The sequence below is a fragment of the Somniosus microcephalus genome, chromosome 22, assembly GCF_052327205.1.
Source record: "Somniosus microcephalus isolate GS21.2 chromosome 22, FLI_Smic_1.0, whole genome shotgun sequence".
In the NCBI taxonomy this organism is placed as follows: domain Eukaryota; kingdom Metazoa; phylum Chordata; class Chondrichthyes; order Squaliformes; family Somniosidae; genus Somniosus; species Somniosus microcephalus.
In genome coordinates, this window is record NC_141008.1 from 57,392,798 (window position 1) to 57,414,516 (window position 21,719).

Here is a 21,719-nt window from a genome sequence, read left to right on the forward strand (position 1 = left end):
TCATTATTTTACTATTTAGGTGAAGCTGAGTCCTTTTAAGGCCCAATGCCGTTAAGTAAACAGGAGGTGAGTTAATTCAGGCTGCAAGTTAGACCCTGGCTTTCTTTGTCTTCTTTTGAACTAAGGTCAATTAAAAGGCTGCAGACATTCTGACTCAGGTATTTTCTGTTCCTATAGAGTTTTGCTGGGGTTGCGTCTGCACACACCTGGAGGTCGAACTCCAAACCATCGTCAACACCTTCACCGAAGCGTACGAGAGCATGGGCCTTACACTAAACATCTGTAAGACGAAGGAGGATTCTTGCGATGACTTTCCCTGTGGCAGACAGCAGGCAAACTCCTCTGTAATTATCGCAATCGGACTTGTCACCTTTCTTGAAGGTGATCACGATTACGGCATCTCTGAGATCCCCTGGCATGCTCTCCTCCTTCCAAATAAGAGAAATGAGTTCACGTATTCGCGCTAATAGTGCTTCTCCACCATGCTTTAGTGCCCCGGCGGGGATTCCATCTGCTCCTGAGGCCTTGTTGTTCTTCAGCTGTCGGATGGCCTTTTCAACCTCATGCTGGGCTGGGGTTGTGCTGTATGCCTACATTTGAATGCCTACATTCAAAATTACTCATTTTGTTTTTGTTTCTTTATATTTATTTTTTAAATATGACACATAAATTTGAATGTGATATTGAATCTGTCAGACAGGAAATGGAGAAGTGTGATGGGACAGGAAATGTACACTGCACTTACTGTATTAGATGTTATTGACTGGGGTAATGCCTCTCTTTGGGCTTGTGCCTTACCTATCAGATATCATAATTAAGTATGCATAAGAGAACAGATTTGATAAAGCCTTGAGCTGCTTTCAAGTTTGCGAACATAACAACAACAACTTGCATTTATGTAGCACCTTTAAAGTATTACAATGTCCCAAGGCGCTTCACAGGACCGTTATCAAACAAAATTTGACACCGAGCCACATAAGGAGATATTATGACAGAGATAGGTAGGTTTTAAGGAGCATAAATTTAAAACAGAAATAGATAGTTTCCTAGAAGTAAAGGGAATTAAGGGTTACGGGGAGCGGGCAGGAAATTGGACATGAGTCTAGGTTCGGAATGGTCATGGCCCTGTGGGTAGTGGAGTGGGCCCAGGGGCCATGTAGCCTGGTTCTGCTCCTACTGTGTTCTAATTCTGTGTTAGATTTCAGGAGATGGTTTTATTCCTGTTCCTGGCTGGGGTGGAGATCGCCTTTACAGAAGGTAAGTACTGTAGAAAATATAGGGACAGAGTGATCTCCTGGAAGAATTTCGATCGCCTAGATGGGTCGGAGAGGAATTTCCCAGATTTTTTTCTCCCAAATTGGCCATTGGGTCTTTATCTGGTTTTTCGCCTCTCCCGGGAGATCACATGGGTTCGGGTGGATGCACAGTGATAGAAGATTTGAGGTTAGGATCAGATCAGCCATGATCTTATTGAATGGTGGAGCAGGCTCGAGGGGCCGATTGGCCTACTCCTGCTCCTATTTCTTATGTTCTTATGTTCTAAAGGAGGAGAGAGAGGTGGAGAGGTTTAGGGAGGGAATTCCAGAGTTTAGGGCCCAGGCAGCTTAAGGCATGGCCTCCAATGGTGGAACGATAAAAATTGGGGATGCTCAAGAGGCCAGAATTGAAGGAACGTAGAGATCTCGGAGAGTTGTAGGGCTGGAGGAGGATTACAGAGATAGGGAGTAGTGAGGCCACAGAGCAATTTGAAAACAAGGATGAAAATTTTAAAAATCGAGGCATTGCCGGACCGGCAGCCAATATAGGTCAGCGAGCACAGGGGTGATGGGTGAATGGGACTTGGTGTGAATTAGGATACGGGCAGCAGAAATCTGGATGAGCTCAAGTTTACAGAGTGCAAGGTGTGAGGCGGGCCAGGAGAGCATTGGAATAGTCGAGTCTGGAGGTAACAAAGACATGGATACAAAGCCCTTACTAGCTCATAGCAGCTGTCTTCTGTGTGAAGAAATACGCTCTCACCCTTGAGATGTGCAGAAAGACGTCATGATCGGGCGTGTGATGTTCTTGAATCTCTTCAGGATTAAGTCGGCCATAGTACCAGTCCTCGTAAGTGTGCCAATGCTGATGGTACTCTAGTGTGGGAAGAAACAGGTGGAGAATATTGTTAATGGTTACTATCCAGCACTTATTTGGAAAAGACATTATAAAGTAATGGGCGGGCTGTAGAACCAGAATAACATCAAACCTTTGGTAAAATACGCCAAAGGCCAAATGAAAAACATTGATTGCCTTAGTTACCCAATGATTTTTCCTGATACCAATTCTGTGGTGCATAGAGCTCTGATCGTGCAGTATAAGTTCAGTTTTTAAACCATATTGTTGTGTTCTCACTGAACGAGATTGTTAATTATGTGCCCACTCGTTTAATTAGAATGGTTGCCCTTTAAGGAGATAAAAATCCTCTCTGTGTTAACATTTATATCGGGGCAAAGTCACATCGGGAAGATCTTGCCCGTGCAAAATTGTAAACGTGTTCTTTATAAATGGATTTACGTTTTCATCATACCTCACACACAGAGGGAACCTCATTTCATAGTAGGTGCTTGACTTTGCCATTGGGTTAAAATGTTAACACACGGAGGAATTATCTCACTTTTGAATATAGGAAGTTATAGTTCATGCATATTGCACAAAAGAAGGCATTTTCTGAAAATAACCAGGGATGAATACGATAAACAATTAAGAATATTGAGTTGGGGATTAATGCTTAGTATTCCGCAATAACCTTTAATACCATTGTAGAATCTAATGAGCCATGCATGTGCAATGGAATACTCATTGGGGGAGAAATTCGGAGTCATGAATCTTATCATGACTCATGAAGTAACACTGGGCGGCCAGCTGGTGGCGCCGTCCAAGGAGTATAAATACTCGGGCGTGGGCCCAGCTTGCTCAGGATGTTTCTGTAACCAGGAACTAGTGATGTAACTAGAATCTCATGGTTGTGAAACAGTTGATTAAAGCCTTGTTTTATACTCAAACCAAGTGCTCAGTAGTCTTTTTACATCATTCGGTATCGCCCCTTTTGGGGTGCAATTATCGGCCAGGCGCAAAGTTTAGCACCTGGCGCTAATTATCGCCTCCGACTGCAAACTTGGCTTCTATCGCCCCTGGAGGTGATTGGAGCGCTAAATCAGGCACTACGCACCTCTCTTAAGGCGCTAACGCCGAGGAGCGAGGCGCTACCTCAGAGAGTTGGCAAAACTCATGTGATGTCAGTCAACAATGGAACACAGACAAACTGGCGCCGGCCAGTTCTTAAAGGGGAGGGTCGATCTTGCTCTCCATCCACACCCTGCTCATTGCAGCCTCGAATCTTGGCCTGGAGAGAACAGTACATCAATTCTGCTGGAAAGAACAATGGAGAGGCCCAGGGAAAGAGCTCAGAGTGCAGCCCCCACAGTCTCTTCTAAATCGATGCAAGGAAGGTCAAATCAAAATGAACCTGCAAAGTGCTGCTCAGTACCCAAAACTCCTTTACACAGCGTTGAATCTCTGCAGAAGTCTCTCTCTCTCTCAGAATGCGTGGTGCAAAAATGTCGCCGACAAAAAAAGACAGGAAGCGGCCGCCTTTAAATAGCACTCCCCCAGTCCCTTCCCGACTGCAAACGTTCCCCCATAACCTGTCGTTGCTAGCGGCAGGCAGTAAGGCAGGGGGCGCCACTCAATATCTGGTCCGGGACGCTACGGGGGCATTGCACGCTCGACTAACGTCACGTTCTGTGGCCGCAGGAGATCGTGGCGGTAGTGTTTAGCGCCGCTGCAAATTGTCTGGTCAATTTCGCGAGCGGCCCGGCGCCAGCAGCTTTGCACCCCATTAGCGCCCTCTTAGGGGGCTAATGGGAGGTGCAAAGCAACCGAATATTTACCCCAATGTGTTCTTCTGAGAATGTAGACTTTCATATCACCTGATTTCTGAGATGAAAGAAGACTAGTATACTAGTATGTCAGCCAGGCCACTCAATTTTCTGATTTGATTCCTGTACCTTCTCTGACAATTCAAGCTCAGCACCCATCACACAGTGGCAATACTGAGCAAAGGACTTAGCCTCTTTCCACAGATTCTGATGTCTATTTTGCTTTGCGGTTGGATGGAAGACATGTTATTTGTTCATTTTGACTATTTTTAACGTGGGAACAGGTTAAGGCCATTCAGCCCCTCGAGCCTGTTCCGCCATTCAATTAGATCACGGCTGATCTGTACCTTAACTCCATCTACCCACCTTGGTTCTGTAACCCTTAATATCCTTGCCTAACAAAAATCTATTAATCTCAGTTTTGAAATTTTCAATTGACCCCCCCCCCACCCCAGCTTCAACAGCTTTTTGGGGGAGAGAATTCCAGATTTCCACTACCTTTTCCATGAAGAAGCTTACTGACATCACCCCTGAATGGCCTAGCTCTAATTTTAAGGTTATGCCTCCTTGTTCTGGACTGCTCCACCAGAGGAAGTAATTTCTCTTTATCTATCCTATTGGCCCGTAATTTCCGATGCCTACGGGTGTGTACAAACATGTAGGGGCCTTGCAAGTGCCGGTTACAGGCATGCAAAGCGCATGTGCTGAAAACCGGCATTTCCGATCTGACAAGAATCCTCTTCACAGATCAGACGCCTGCCCTGGAGAAGGGCCTCTGCAGGTGGAGAGTTCCGCTTTCTGAAGAACCTCTGCCCGCTGAAAACACTTAAAAATCTTATGCCTGGTAAAAGCAGGCGGCGTAAGGCCTGCTTTTACCAGCATAAGAATTTTAAAAAGTTTTTTAAAAATTTCACTCATTTATAATGTAAAAATACTTTTAAAAGAGGTAAGTTTATTTTTAGCCCCGTAAAAAACTTTAATTATTTTTTTAACACCTTTTAAAAACGTGATTTAAATTTTTTTAAATTTAATGTTGTAGTGTCTTTTTTCAGTGATTCCCCATTCATACTTTTGACAGGTCTACCTGTCAAAAGTATGAAGGAGGATTCCCTTCTCCCACAGGCTCGCCTGGCCCATGTGATCACAGGGTCGCTTGCGAACTGCCTGCGCCCCTGGGATACCTGGGCCTTTGCGCGCGCACACCAGGAGAGGCCCAGAAGTGGAAGAGTCCGGACCTCGGGAGCCCTCAGGTAAGGGTGTAGATTTTTTTCCGAGAGGAGGCATCCGCACGCAGGATGCCTCCTCTCGGAAATTACGGGCCATAAAATCCTTTAATCATTTTAAACACCTCAATTAGATCACTCCTTAATCTTCTACACTCAATGGAATAAAAGCCTAATCTATGCGAGGGATGCCTCACATTCTTGTAGCTAAGCGAGAATTGCAAAAACCCACAGTACATTGTTGGTAAATAAGTTGGGGTTTGACAATTACAGCATCTCATTCTGACTGAGGAACATATGTACATTTAGTCACCTGAACCATTTCCTCTATGACCGGATTGAATAAATAGATTTAACAATCTAGCAATCACGACAATGATATGAAGAAGAGAGCAATCATTACCATCTGGTATATTATCATAGCCATAGTTAGCTACAAGAGCACCTCCATGAAGGTTTGCCGAAATGACAAAGTTCTCACTGGTTATCCAGTTCATCATTAGAAGAGTTTCCTTTTCATATTTTGGCTGCTGTTTAGAAAAAACATTTTGAAAGTTCCGATTGAGGTCAACCTGTCTGGCGTTGTACCTGTCAGGTTACAAACAGCAGAGTGAATTTAGCAAACAAGCAGGTCACTGTGCATGACACATTTACATTTGTGGAAGATGTACACTTCCAGTCGGTTTGAGCACATTAAGCACATTTATAGCGCTGTTAATTATTTGGGATGGATTTGGAGCAGGAATGGAGGGAAGTGGGTCGAAGGGGCTGGCCACTTCCCTTGGCCCCATTTGCATGGGGCAGTTTGCACTTCTAGTGGATCTTAATGAGAACTAGCAGTTTTTTTGGCAGGAGAATGTGGGTGCAGATTTTGGGGGGCAGATTTGAGCCGGTTGCCTTAAAGAACCCATTTTTACCGTCCCAAAACGGGCCGTAACTCAGAGGAGAGTTCCTCCCCAACATGTCTGAGAGCAGCAATCAACAAAGCCAATATAATGTTGATTTTTTTCAGACAGCAGCTGTTGGTGATGGTTCTGCCGTTATCATTTACAGCTCCTCTAGACCCATCTTTTGTTTCTTTCCTTGTCCCATTACCACCCCCTTTTGCCTCGCACCATCATCCAAACAAAAGGGCAGCACAGTGGCATAGTGGTTAGCACTGTTGCCTCACAGTGCCAGGGACCCGGGTTCGAATCCGGCCTCGGGCGACTGTCTGTGTGGAGTTTGCACTTTCTCCCCGTGTTTGCGTGGGTTTCCTCCGGGTGCTCCGGTTTCCTCCCACAGTCCAAAGATGTGCGAGTTAGGTTGATTGGCTATGATAAATTGACCCTTAGTGTTAGGGGGATTAAATATGTGGGGTTACGGGGATAGGGTGGGATATGTGTTGGTGTAGGGGTTACAGGGATCGGGTGGGATATGTGTCGGTGCAGGCTCGATGGGCTGAAATGGCCTCTATCTGCACTGTGGGGTTTCTGTGATTCTGAGGAAAGGTCATCGACCTGAAACTTTAACTCTGTTTCTCTCGCCACAGATGCTGCCTGACCTGCTGAATATTTTCTGTTTTTATTTTTACTTCAGATTTCCAGCATCCGCAGTGTTTCGCTTTTGTAAGAATGTTGATTTATATAGCCGAAACAGCAAAATAGAAGTCAGTGAAAGTCATGATCAACATTATCTGTACAATGCGCTGGTCAGACCGCACCTTGGTCTAGATCTGTTGCCAAGAAACAAGGGAGACATTCAATCCCAGGAGGCAGGGCAGAGACGAGCCACACGGCCGGTCTCTAGTGTTAAAGGCCTGAGTTGTGAGGAAACAAAGAACAAACCGGGGCTTTTCAGCCCATAAAGGAGGTGTCTAGGGGGTGATCTTCGAGAAGTATAAAAATAGTAAATGTTATAGAAAAGGCTAATCTGGAATGCTACTTTAAAATAGACAAGGGGACATGGGTTCAAACTAGTAAACGGTAACTTTGTCCTTCTAGGTGGAAGCAGTTTGGGAGGTGCTGCCGAAGAAGCCTTGGCGAGTTGCTGCAGTGCATCCTGTAGGTGGAACACACTGCAGCCACGGTGCGCCGGTGGTGGAGATGCTGCAATGGGAGGAGCGTAAGGCTGTCCCAGACAGATGAATTAATATGAGCCCAATGGCCTTTCTTATCTGCGTGGATCTTATGATCTTGTAATGAAGCTACTCTAAGTGGGCTAAGAGCTTTGTTAAAATGGTGGACAGAATGACTTTATAGAAAGTCGTTCGTGTGTCCATTACTAGGGCTGCAGAGAATGATTGCAACCCACAAGAGTCTGGCATATATTGTAGTACAGTTGGAGGAAGATATGAGAAGTGTGACTAAAAGAACTGAGTGAAAAAGTCGGAGGCCTAGAAATTCATTATAGCCACTTTTGGGGCGGTAAAGTCGGGCGGCCGCTAAAGTTTGCGCCCGGTGCAAATTCGAGGCCACTTCCCCGATATTCATTAGCTTCGCCCTAAGAGTTTGCTCGAGCGCTAAAACTGGCGATGCACGGCTCTCTTTAGGCGCTAAGCCGGCGGCCCGGGCGCTAACACCGGAAGGTGGGCGCAGGGCAGGTGCGGCGAGCTGCTGATTGACGGCAGACACTCTGGCTCCGGTGAGCTCTTAAAGGGGGAGGGTGGATTTGGTTTTTTGAAAGGCCGAGACTGCTGTATTTGTGTTGTTGGGGAGGGCTTCTCTCCATCAGTTTGTTATGTGGTACCGGAACAACAACAACAACAACACCTCCTCCTCCTCCTCCTCCTCCAGCATCTCCATCTTTGTCTCTCACAAAGTGTTGCAAAACGGCTGCCTTTTCTACTGCAGGAGTGCCCTTTAATTTGTGCTCCCCGCGGCCCGCCTCGGCTGTGTACCGTTCCACTTCACAGTCGTTAGGGCCGCCCGGCGCACAATGGGGCGGCGCAAGTGAAGTTCCGATTCCAGGCGCACAAAGGGCGTTGCACGACGAAATGACGTCATGATCTGCGCGCGCAGCAGGGCGCGCGCTAAGACTTTGCGCCGGCGCTAAATGTCTACTGAAGTTGGGGTGAGGCACAGATCGCGCTGCGCCCGGGCGCTAAGCGCTTAGCGCTCGAGATCTACTCCTCCTAAGGCGCTAACGGCTGGCGCGCCCAACTGAATTTCTAGGCCGGAGCTGATTTTCGAAACTAACTGCGGTGCTCTGTAAAAGATATTAATAAATGAATGACAGACTTGCCAGCGACGCCCATATCTGAAGGATGAATAAAAATAAAGACTGAATGTGATGTTTCACAAGTGTTTTGTAAAATAAATGTACCTGCAACTTAATTAATCTGAAATCTCCCTCCAGCAAAGAAATTCCAAGCCAGTGTGGGTGGCACACACTGCTGGTGCTCTCATGGTTAACAAGATAAAGACCAAATGCATTGCCCTCAAAACATATTTACTGCTAAAATACATTAATACGGAGAGCTCTACCTCCCCGTTGTCCCATAGCAATCAGTAGGGTCTGAAACCTCTGCCCCATCTGGATTCATGGTAGGCACGATGTGAATCCGAGTGTTGTCAATGAAGGTCGTTAGGTCCTCGTCAAAGCCATACATTGTGGTAAAGCAGTTGATCAGGTGTACAAGAAGTTCTTTGCCTACCACCTGTCAGATAAACAGATCACGTTAAGATGATTTAAAGTAACCCTCCTACCACACGATGTCGCTGTGGTCAACTTTATCTAGATAATGCTGGCCATTTTCTTGCAGCTTTTGCTCACTGTGACTTGGTTGTTTCATAAGTGGAGCGTTGCCAATAAAAAAAGCGTGATGGGGAAAGCGTGACGGATAAAGTGCTGCAGGAACTAAGTGCGGCACTTACAGGAAATGCTCGCCATATGCAACATCTTTTAATATATTACTAGCAAATTTCCTGTGGCATTACTCATGGTGACTCAGAGGATGGGCAGTATCGAGGAAAACAGTAGGGGTGCTATCAACAATGTGACTGGGAAAGTGTTACAGGAAGTCAGCGTGCACTCTATGTAGCATTTTTAATATATTATGGATATATCAGTATTAAAATGGTACATCAGCATGTACAGTTATCACACTTGGCTACAGTTGCAAAACAATCTTAAAGTCTTATGTGCTTCACAAGTGGAGCCTAAGGCTGACAAACACATTGTAATTTGTAAAGTATCATGACCAAATATCAATGAAACTCTGACTGACCTGAGGTTCTGTTTACTTAACAATTAGAGTTTCTGGCTTTGCAGTCACAGACACACCTCAGTAACAACATCAACTCGCATTTATATATAGCACCTTTAACATAGTAAAATGTCCCGAGGCGCTTCACGGGAGCGATTATCAAACAAAGTTTGACACCGAGCCACAGAGGGGATATTAGGACAGGCAGTCAGAGAGGTAGGTTTTAAGGAGCGTCTTAAAGGGATGGGTGAGAGGCAGAGAGGTGGAGAGGTTTAGGGGGGGGAATTCCAGAGCTTAGGGCCCAGGCAGCTGAAGGCACGGCCGCCAATGGTGGAGTGAAGAAATGGCAGATTAATACAGTGTGCATTACGTGGTATAATACTTCTGACCTTACAAAACAATATAATATCTAACTTACCATGAACAGCGCCTGGGCGGGGGGTTATAGTATAGCATATTTGATAAACAGCACAAGTGATTAAGGAATAATTTCATTTTTTTTGGGGGGGGGGTAGTTCAACTTTTGTACCCACATTCAGGGGTGTCAGGGCTGAGCAAACCTTTTTCTATTTTTGTACAGTGTGGTATCAGTGTGAAGCAGTCCCAGATTTATTATAGTAATTCCATTTTAATTTTGGCTAATATTAGGTTGCCAGCTCTATATTTAAAATAAAATAATAAGTGGGGTTTCTTGAACGAGATTGGATTAGAGTGAAGGCTTTCTTCAGTAATTGAACGATTCCAGTAACTGGTGATTACACAATGTAGTGGCCAGTGTATCTCGTAACTTGAAACACTGACAGCTGCACCTAGGGATGGTACGAAGTGAATGAACAGCGCCAGCTTTATCATGGCAAGAACGAGCGAGCTTGTTCCAGGCTGGATAATGAATTCCACAGTACTTCCATTGTACCAAAACAAAACCCTTCCAAAAATAACACGGGCAGGAATAAATGTATGTAATTAAAGAATATTTAATCTAATAATAGATGAAGGCCAATGGCATTGTACAGGGGGAGCCATACCATGCGTGGGCTTCAGGATGAAGTGATGTTAGAGGCCGGGGGATGATTGGACCAGGGCAGACAGATGGAATTCAGTCCCCATTTTAAAGTCATAGATATATATCTTTTAAAATGGGGACTGAATTACATCTCCCTCGTCTGTCCTTATTTTTATAATTTCATTATAGATTCCTTAAACTACTGGCTTCCACTAGCAGGAAGGTTTAATTAGTTTGCATAGGAAGCTGCATTCTGAATGCGGACACAGGAATTTATAATGCAAAAAGTTTAGCAGGAAGTGCATGCAGATACAAGATTTTTAATATATTATAGAAGGGTTTTGCAACTGACTAAATGGTCAAATAAAAAGCAATGTGTTTCAAGATTGCTGTATTTATGGCACATCACACAGGCACCATTGTTTGGCTGTGGTACTTGTAAAGCGGTAGTTGTTAAAATGTTTGCAGGTTAACGTGCATGTGATTAATGCTGGCGATAGTCCCAGAGCAAAGGCATTGCACAATCTTTCGTTTGCAAACACAGGCGAGGTTGCATTCCCAGTGCCGGTCCTCGCACTAGTCGGAGAGGGGGACTTTGACACCATAGCCCCGATTCTCTGACCCACGCTCACACCTAGCAAGGCCCCACTTCAGGTGTGCGGCCTCGGCATATTCCTGTTAGGAATAAAGTTGGCATTGTCGCCTTGTGGCTATGGCCACGATGTTGAATTCTATGATACACCAACACCGCTGTGAATGGTAATCTCATACAGGCCATCGAAGAATCACGGAACCACAGAGGTTTACAGCGCAGGAGGCGATTCAGCCCATTGTGTCTGTACTGGCTCCTCGCTGGAGAAATCCAAAAACCAGTCCCACTGCCCCACGCTCTCCCCACATCCCTGTATCTTCCACTGATTCAAATGTTTTTCTATCCTTCCCTTAAAAGAATTCCATGTTCTCTGCGCCAACCATTCCCTGTGGCAAAGCATTCCGTGATCTAAAAACTCACTGCCTAAAGAAATTTCTCTTCACCTCTCTCCTCGCTCTTAGTGCCAATTTTTAAATTGATTGACTCCCCACCGGAGAAAGTAGCCATTCCCTCCCGAATTAAAAAAAATCTCTTGACCGTCTCTTCTCCAGTGGGAATAGTCCAAGACCCGTAAGAGTTGGCACAGCAGGTGGAATTGCCATAGCCATGTGTGCATAGTAAACTGATTCTGTAGTAGATGTAGAGGTTAAACATAGAAACATAGAAACATAGAAGATAGGAGCAGGAGTAGGCCATTCGGCCCCTCGAGCCTGCTCCGCCATTCAATGTGATCATGGCTGATCATCCAAATTCAGTACCCTGTCCCTGCCTTCTCCCCATATCCCTTGATCCCTTTAGCCTTAAGAAATATATCAAACTCCTTCTTGAATATATTTAATGAATTGGCCTCAACTGCCTTCTGTGGTAGAGAATTCCACAGGTTCACCACTCTCTGGGTGAAGAAATTCCTCCTCATCTCAGTCCTAAATGGCTTACCCCTTATCCTTAGACTGTGACCCCTGGTTCTGGACTCCCCCGCCATCGGGAACATCCTTCCTGCATCTAGTCTGTCTAGTCCTGTTAGAATTTTATAAGTTTCAATGAGATCCCCTCTCATTCTTCTAAACTCTAGCGAATATAAGCCTAATCGGCCCAATCTCTCTTCATACATTATTCCTGCCATCCCAGGTATCAGCCTGGTGAATCTTCGCTGCACTCCCTCCATGGCAAGAACATCCTTCCTCAGATAAGGCGACCAAAACTGCAATCAGGACAAGGTCAGTCTCTGAGTACTGTGACAGGCAGGATTCAATAACAATAGCGCCTTTAGAGTAGTAACACGTCCCAAGGTGTTTCATAGGAGCGTCATCAAACCAATTTTGACACGAGCCATGTAAGGAGATATTAGGATAGGTGGCCAAAAGCCCGGTCAAAAAGGTAGGTTTTAAGGAGCGTCTTAAAGGAACAGAGAGAGGTGGAGAGGTTTATGCAGGGAATACAAGAGCTTAGGGCCTCAGGCAGCTGAAGTCACGGCTGCCAACGGTGGAGCGATTAAAATCAGAGATGTGCAAGAGACCAGAATTAGAGGAGCGCAGAGATCTCGGAGGGCTGGAGGAGGTTACAGAGATAGGGAGGGGCGAGGCCATGGAGAGATTCGAAAACAAGGGTGAAAATTTCTAAATTGAAGCTTTGCCGGGCCGGGAACCAACTTAGGTCAGCGGGCACAGGGGCGGTGGATGAATGGGATTGGTGAAGGTTAAGATACAGGCAGCAGAGTTTTTGGATGAGCTCATGCTCACAGTTTGTGGGAATAAATGAGAAAGGAATGTTGATGATCAGGCACGGTGTCAACAGAGTCCACTGTGTAGGAAGGGGATGTACAGCATGAACAGAGCTCACTGTGGAATGTAGCAAGATATCACACAAGCAAGGCCTACGAATTGGTTCGCGCCTGAATTCGCACTGATGTGCGAGAGGGCCACGCGGAATTGGTCCTCTGGCGTCATCAGCACATGGCTGGCCTGTTGGGGGGCGTGAGCCACCCGCTGCGGCAGTGCATGAAGAGGATGAAAGTCAGCCGGCGGGAACACTGGGCCTACTGTGAGTCGGGGGTGGTGGGGGAGGAGGGGGGCGTGGAAGGAGATCAGGGGGTGGGGTTTCAAATGTGGAGCTAGGACGAGCACTCCTGCACCTCCCAGCTCCGCATTCAGGGGAGTGACATTTTTCAAAATGGTGGAGGACTGCTGGTTTGTCTGCTTCAGGCCGGAGAAAACTGCGCGCAGCATGCTCTGTGCATGTTGCGATTGAATGTGGGAAAGGGGCCTGCCAACGCCATTGGGCCCTCGATTTGCATAACAAATGGGCCAAAGGCTAGATCCAGGCGTGCTCCCTGGACGGCTCTGGGGCACCCTAAACAATTTGGAAGTGGTGCTCTCAATCTGCTGGCTCCCTACTCTCTGGAAGTGAAGGCGGCATACAATACATTTGCCCATTTATGGATGGGTATATTGCAATCTTATGTAAACGACAGAAATGCTTTATCTGACTTATTTTCTGTCATTTGCACCTCGTATTTTTTTAATTTGTTTTTGTGGGATGTGGGCGTCGCTGGCAAGGCCGGCATTTATTGCCCATCCCTAATTGTCCTCGAGAAGGTGGTGGTGAGCCACCTTCTTGAACCGCTGCAGTCCATGTGGTGAAAGTGCTCCCACAGTGCTGTTAGAGAGGGAGTTACAGGATTTTGACCCAGCGACGATGAAGGATTGGCGATATATTTCCAAATCAGGAGGGTGTGTGACTTGAAGGGGAACTTGGAGGTGGTGGTGTTCCCATGCGCCTGCTGCCCTTGTCCTTCTAGGTGGAAGAGGTCGCGGGTTTGGGAGGTGCTGCCAAAGAAGCCTCGGTGAGTTGCTGCAGTGCATCTTATAGATGGTACACACTGCAGCCACGGTGCGCCGATGGTGGAGGGAGTGAATGTTTAAGGTGGTAGATGGGGTGCCAATCAAGTGGGCTGCTTTGTCCTGGATTGTGTCGAGCTTCTTGAGTGTTGTTGGAGCTGCACTCATCCAGGCAAGTGGAGAGTATTCCATCACACTCCTGACTTGTGCCTTGTAGATGGTGGAAAGGCTTTGGGGAGTCAGGAGGTGCGACACTGCTATGAATACCGATTGCCTAGGGGCCTTTTAAAAAGAATGTTCCTTTTTACTTTAAGGAGTTAAGTCCGCACCTCATTGCCATGCATGTTTCCCACGTACTTCACATTGGGTTTACCAACAAGATTCTCTTTTGGATTGCGCCCAGTAATGACCATCACCCAGAGGTCCCTGCCTGTGGAGCCAAAGAAGAAACGTGATTAAGGAAACGTTCAGAAATGGAAACACCAGCATAAAGCTCAATTTCATTCAGCAAAATCTACAGTGCGAGGCTCCACTGTGCTACCACCCTCTGTGCACGCTCTACTCTGCCCAACAGTGTGCCGGAAAGCAGCCTTCGATAGGGACCACTCTACCGCAAGACTTTAAAGGAGCTATGGGGATCGTGTGCTGTTGCCCCATGTTCACTCAGACCTGGGCCTGCCAACTCTGGTTGGCTGTATTCCTGAAGGCTTCAAACCACCCCCTCCCGCCACTGGTCCATCCTCCGGACGCACTGACTTCCTACACCAATTGGAAAGGGAACAGACTCTTTGTTACCCAATTGGATTAACCATGACTGTTCGTGAAACAGCCTTTTCTTCCCCGCCCCCCACCGCCAATATTTTTATAACTAATAAATGAAAGTATTAAAAAAACACACTTTTGTTTAATATCCCTATGATTTTTCTCCTGGGTTTGCTCGAGGCAGTGTCCTGGAGATTAATCTTCAATTCCTGGAGACTCCCGGGCAATCCCGGAGGGTTGGCAACCCTAATCGGACCTGGCTTAAGACTTGTGCCTTTTATTTCCGTTTACAGCTGGCAGTGGGTGGGGATTTTCACTCCCGTCAGTCTGAGCTGGGTTGTATTGTGTAAATGACGGTCTAGAGCGGCCTATTGCAGGGAGGATGGCTGCGTCCACAAATTGAAAGTGAGTTTGTGGCGTCGGGGTGGAAACTCGTCGGCGCCAAAGGCGGCGATGCGGCCGTAATGCTCGCCCGAACCGGGAGGCCCCGAGGCAGGCCTGAATTTAGCCCCCGGGCCTCATCTAAATAACGTTGGCGACCTTCCAGCCTGTCACGCCTCTACAAACAGCTCGCCCTTTGGTAGTAACTAATTTCAGGCCGCCGTGCGCGCGGGGACAGAAGAGCGGGGGTGGTTGGGGCAGAATAGCGGGGGTGGCGGAGTGGGGGGAAGGTGCCGCAACCCAATATCCGTAAGGCGACCTAGAACAGGCACGAGGCCCCTTATATATATATATGGGCCCTAATGCCTGTTTTAGGCAGCCGCCAGGGATGCCTGAAAAATAGCCTGGCCCAATTTTGGTTTGGGCGCTTTTTAAGGCACCCTTGGGGCACAGGACCTTGGTCCCCTAAACTGGGCCTCGTTGCATCCTGTTTTTACACCTGTAAAACAGGCCCAACGAGGAACAATTTCAACCCCATCGCTGTTCAACGAGAGCTGCTGCAGCTTAAAACTAAGGATTAATTTCAATCATGCCCCTTAAAGAGTTAAAGAGCAGACACACATTCTGGGCTGGATTTTCATTGAGGAGGCGGGTAGGAGGCGGGACTACAACTTTCGGGTTGTCGTCCCGCCTCCATCGAGTTGTAGCCAACCCACACGATTTTCACTTGATTGACCTTGTTGAGCCCGCCCAGCGGGCTCAGCAGGCCAATTAAGGGCCACCCAGCAACAGGTGACGTCACAGATTGACATTTCATCTGTCAAGACCTTTTGACAGATGAAATATCAGCGTTTGACAGCTGTTTGAAGCTGTCAAACACTGACAATCTGTACTCTAAGTTAATTCCTTCCTCTCAGGATGATTTAGAGATCTCCCCAGAACAGAAAGCTGAATGCTGCAATTTTTGACAGATCGCGGCCATTCTGCTTTCTGTGCCGGTGAGATGAGGGACTCCCGAGACCTGAAGGAAGGAAGGCTGTAAAGGTAAGTAAAACTTCTTTAAACACTTTAAACTCACCAAACACACTTACCTCTGCACTCATGCACCCATCACTCACCGGACATCTCGACCCCTCCAAGCCCTTCAGCCCGACGGCCCGCCTCACTAACTTGGCGTGGTTTGGAGCCGTCGGGAATCCCACACTTCAAGAATGAAAATAGGGATTAGGCTAAAAACTGGCCTGTTAACTACCTCTTAACAGGCAGTTAATTGGCGCTAATCCCCTTCCCGCCTCGGGGAGGCGGGTCCCAGTGCGGGTCGGGTACCCACCTCCTTTGAAACTGGCATGGAGGCGGGTTGGGGGCGGGATGGGTTCGTGCCCCCCGATTTCGGGATTTTAACCCCCCCCACATGCCTCCAATCCCGCCTCCACAGCCCAATGAAAATCCTGCCCCCTATCTGCGTGGAGTGTGTGCAGAAGCATGTCCTCTGTATTGGATCCAAGACCGTGTGTCTCATCAGTAAGTCAGGGCCTTTCCCAGCGTGGCCATTAAGGAAATAAATCATAAATAACTGCAGGAAAGGATCAGCGGCCATTTTGAATTTTTTTTTTGTCCAAATCTTTCAGCTAAAACATATTAACGACAGACCCAGCGACTTCCAGATACAGCCGGAGAGTTACAAGAGGGCAAGTTGTGAAGGGAAAGAGAGATGCCAGAAAGCATTTCCTTGCACAGGGAGCAATCAACGGTTGGAACAGGTTGAGACGGATGAGGCCAGGACCCCGGGCTCAGTTAAGAGGAGATGGCTGGTGTAATGGGGAGATGGGAGGGAGGGCTGGTGTTCTGATGGGATGAAATTAAAACGGGCCGATGGACTTTCATCATCTAAAACCCATTCTGTCTCACTTCAAGAGCGAAGGCAAATCATGGGGGAGTCTGGGGCAAGGGGACATAACCTTAAAATCAGAGCCTGGCCATTCAGGAGAGAAGTTAGGAAACACTTCTTCACATACAGGGTGGTGGAAGTGTGGAACTCTCCCTCATAAAAAAAGCAGTAGATGCTGGGGCTCAATTAACAATTTTAATCTGAGATCGATAGATTTTTTGCTAGCCAAGGGTATTAAGGGATATGGTGCCAAGGCGGGTGGATGGAGTTAGGATACAGATCAGACATGTGCTCATTGAATGGCGGAACAGGATCGAGGAGCTGAATGGTTTACCCCTGTTCCTATGTTCCTAATATGGATCCCACACCGTGAGCTCCTTCTACAATCTCCCTGAGATACTGAAATACATGTTGGCCGGTAACCTCTTTAAAAACTCATCCTTTTGGATGCTTTATACAGTAAGCAACCTGTGAACTTCTCAGAGTTTTTAAATGTTCAAACATCAAAGGATTCTTTTCTTCCCGATGGGGCCTCATGGACGGCTCTGCACCCAAGGGGCCATTTTACAAATTTGTGATTTGTCTGTTAGGAGCACACATCGAGTATTCAGGGATGCACAACTCCCCAACCCCCAAACCTGTCCACATCCACCCCTCCCCACCATCCAACCACCCCCAATTTTCCATCCCTACTGGCAAAGCTCTGTACTGGAAGTGAAAATTCCTAAAATCACCCTGACGTCAGAAAACTACTAGGCACTTGGTCTAAGCGTTAAACAAAGCTTTAATCAACTGTTTTACAACATGGAGGTCTAGTTATGTCCTTTACTAGTTCCTGTTAAGAATGTCCTGCGCAAGCTGGGCCCGTGCCCGAGTATTTATACTCTCCCTGGACATCGCCACCCGTAGGCCGCTCAGTATTATTTCATAAGTCTTTCTTTCATGAATGACTGATTCATGTCACACCCCATCAAAATTATCCCACAACAGACAACTTTCCTGCCCACCCCACCCTGTGGGAGTCACTACACGTGGTGCGAACAATTCCCGTTGACCTTGAATTGATTTTCCAATGGTGTGGAGGTAGGTGATGCTGGGCTGATGCTGCTGAATGCAGAGCAGGAAGGTATGGAGCTGATCGTAGCTGTGGTAAGTATATCCTGGCCAGCACGGATTTGTCTGCAGTACAAAGTTTGCCACTGTAGCATTGTAGGGAACCCTTGGGATACTGATAATCGAAATACTCCTCTGGGCTGGCAGATAGCCATCTGCTGTTACCTACAATGAAGAAAAGACAGAAATCATGAAGAAGAAAGTGAGATCATAAATTTATAAGTTTTTGTTGGATAGTTGTGAAACATTAAGGTATGTCATTTCCCTCAGTGAGAGTGATGTCAAAATTAGCTTTGTATGAGTTAAATGGTACAATATCCCAGTAGATTGAGTCACATGGTACAATATCCCAGTAGATTGAGTCACATGTTACAATATCACAATAGATTGAGTCACATGGTACAATATCCCAGTAGATTAAGTCACATGGTACAATATCCCAATAGATTGAGTCACATGGTACAATATCCCAGTAGATTGAGTCACATGGTACAATATCCCAGTAGATTAAGTCACATGGTACAATATCCCAGTAGATTAAGTCACATGGTACAATATCCCTGTAGATTGAATCACATGGTACAATATCCCAGTAGATTGAGTCACATGGTACAATATCCCAGTAGATTACGTCACATGGTACAATATCCCAATAGATTGAGTCACATGGTACAATATCCCAGTAGATTAAGTCATGTGGTAACGTGTCACTGCAGTACAAGTCACAGGACTCAATCACAGGACCCTATCATCTTAGAATTTACAAGATAACCCGTCTAATTTTGAAAAATCAGTCACTATTTGTACAGGTATATTATACAGAATACAGAAATAGCAGTGTCCAGGTAGCAATCCATCCCAGAGTTTCAGTAACACTGATAAACTGTCAGAGCTTCACGCTAATGGCTCATATTGCTATCTGAATGTTTTGATGTGTTTCATATGATGGTTCTTGAACTACAGGGAGGGGGAGTGACTGGGAGAGGGAGGGAGGGGTGAGATCGGGAAATGATGGTGGGGGGGCAACCGCGAGAGGCATGGAGCAATCGGGAGAGGGGGGGTTTGGCTGGGGGAAGGGCTGAGGCAGTGATCAGGAGGGCGGTCGAGGCAGCGATTGGGGGCGGGGGGCTGTGGGAAGGGGCGGGGGGGGGAGGGGGTGGGTGAGTGGTGGCCAGCAGGAACACTCTTGCACCTCCCAGCTCCACACTGAGGTGTAAGTATTTCTTTTAAAACATACCTTTCTGGTGGCGGACTGCAGCTTTCCCTTTAAGGATCGCTGGTCGGGCCACATGTAGACCTGGTTTTCCTGAACGCAGCTGGTTCCGCCACCGGTTGTGTTCAGGGGAAACCAATTTGGCAAAGGTGGTGTCAAACGAGCGTTAGGCCCCTTAGTTGCCTATTCAAAAGGCTTAACGCCTGTTTCAGGCATGGACCCTGGACACCTCTTTTGATGTCTTTAGCAATACAACAGGAGGTGCACCGCCAGCTCAGAATGCGCGTGCGCCACCCACCATATTAGACGCTTTGGCGGCTGTTTCACGCCTGTAAAATGAGCACGCCGTCATCGCATTTCTGGGCCCCCAAATACACTGACCACCGACATTGGTGAAAGCAGAATCCATAATACAGGAAACTCTTTGGTATCCGGCACTGACGGGACCGGCGTGTTGCCGGTTGATCAAAAATTCTGGATGACGGAGAGGGTTATCTACTGAGGCTATTTTTAACAAAGAATAATAAAAAAATCAAGAAATGTGCAGTATACAGTAATTGGGTACTCACCTACAGAATGTTGTGTTAAATGGATGGTGGAAGATGCTTGATTAAGTACAGTACTGCCAGTTGAGGGTAATTCAATGCAATGACTACCAGCAGCGTGGGAGACACACAGTACCCCTGTAAAATGGTGGATCAGAAGAGACTACCGGCAGCACGGGAGAGTCAAACTCCTGTTACAGGGGTATTGAGGTGTTCTGACTTCCAACAGCGCCAAGAAGCCAAGTAGTGGCAGTTTGGAGAACTACCCCCACTGACTAACTCGGCCACCGCGGGAGACTCGGACTCGGCAACATTGCGGTTATTGAGGTGTTGTTTTCAGAGTGAGAATTTTGCCGGTTAATAGAGAATTCCGGATATTTAGGTGTCGTTTAAACGAGAGTTTCCTGTAGTTTTTTTTAAAGGGGAAATGGATAAATATTTGAAGAAGAAAAAAAGTAGAAGCGTAAGGGGAAACATAGAAACATAGAAGATAGGAGCAGGAGTAGGCCATTCGGCCCCTCGAGCCTGCTCCGCCATTCAATGAGATCATGGCTGATCATCCAAACTCAGTACCCTGTCCCTGCCTTCTCCCCATATCCCTTGATCCCTTTAGCCTTAAGAAATATATCCAACTCCTTCTTGAATATATTTAATGAATTGGCCTCAACTGCCTTCTGTGGTAGAGAATTCCACAGGTTCACCACTCTCTGGGTGAAGAAAGGAAACGGCATTAATTGGATAGCTCTTACAGAGAGCTGGCACAGGCCCGATGGGCCAAATGGCCTCCTCCTGTGCTGTAAAATTCCATGACCTCAGCAACATGGAACTTCTTGCCTCCCTTATTCTTTCTTTCCGCTTGCAAGCTTGAGCTGCCTAGTCACTGCTTCCTGATTTATCTTCTCTCCAACTCTATTTAGCTTTGATGCCGTCCTGATCTTTAAATTCTAAACTATGAGTGCATCTGTAAGAGCTGCACGCCGTCACCACACCCAGCGCTGGTTCCTTCCACGTAAAATTGGATTCCTTAAAATTGAACATTGAAATCTCATAGCTTTCTCATTTCAGGATCGTAAATCCAATAGGGGCACTCTCATGTCTCATGTATTTTACAGGAAACTAAACTGGTTCCGGTTACAGGAAAGGTGGGGAGGAAGGAGGAGGAAGCAGCTAGAATATACAGGAAGAATATGTGAGTTACAGTAAATGCCTGAACCATATTTGAGGCTCACGTTACAGTGATAATGGCTCTGAGTCACTGCAGAATCAAAATATTGAACCTTTTTTGCCAGAACATAGGAACATTAGAAACATGAATAGGCCATTCAACCTGTTCCGCCTTTCAACCAGCTCAGGGCTAATCTGCACCTCAGCTCCATTTACCCATCTTTGCACCATAAACCTTGATACCCTTAGATCAAGGATCTCTCCATCTTGGTTTTGAAAGCTCCAATTGTTCCAGCAATCACAGCCATTTGGGGGGAGAGTTCCAGATATCCACTCCCCATTGTCTGAAAAAGTGCTTCCTGATTTCACTCCTAAATGTCCTAGCTCTGGTTTTAATATTATGCCCCCTTGTTCTGGATTATCCCCACCAGAGGAAATCATTTCTCCGCATCTACCCTATTGAATCCTTTTAACATACGACTGAGGAAGCAGCTCTGGGAAAGTCCAGTGTCCTTCACTTGGATACAGGCAAGGGCGGGCAGAGTGAGAGACTAGTTAAAGGCCGGGAAGGATCATAGGAAAATATGTAGGAACGAAAACCTGTATATTAAACACAAACAATTAGGTCACTATAATTTCTGTAAAGCATTTTGGGTGAGTGTTGCAATTTTTTATTTTCTCCACTTGAGCTATGTAAACCACAGTTCAATTAGAGATCGTTAATCATGTCTGGCAGGAACATTGTGATCTGTTTACTGGCAAGATGAAATACCGGTGGATACAGGTTTGTCACTGGTGGAAGCTACTCGAGGTGATGAATTAAAGAGTGTTGCACAGCATTAAAGTAGATTGGCTTTTGTGTGTTTAGGAACGTAGGAAGTAATTCAGCCCGTCA

At 46.6% G+C, this 21,719-nt stretch overlaps 1 protein-coding gene across 1 annotated transcript in view; it reads right to left on the reverse strand.

Moving 5' to 3' along the window:
- The window catches only part of LOC147102416 (carboxypeptidase D-like), a 256,138-nt gene that overhangs the window by 33,437 nt on the left and 200,982 nt on the right, over positions 1–21,719 (reverse strand). The window contains exons 24-28 of the mRNA XM_085964833.1: positions 17,845–18,067; positions 14,088–14,188; positions 8,605–8,777; positions 5,544–5,728; positions 2,020–2,132 (exon numbers count right to left, since the gene is read on the reverse strand). Of these exons, the coding sequence (XP_085820959.1) occupies positions 2,020–2,132; positions 5,544–5,728; positions 8,605–8,777; positions 14,088–14,188; positions 17,845–18,067 (795 nt within the window). The remainder of the gene's footprint in view (positions 1–2,019; positions 2,133–5,543; positions 5,729–8,604; positions 8,778–14,087; positions 14,189–17,844; positions 18,068–21,719) is intronic.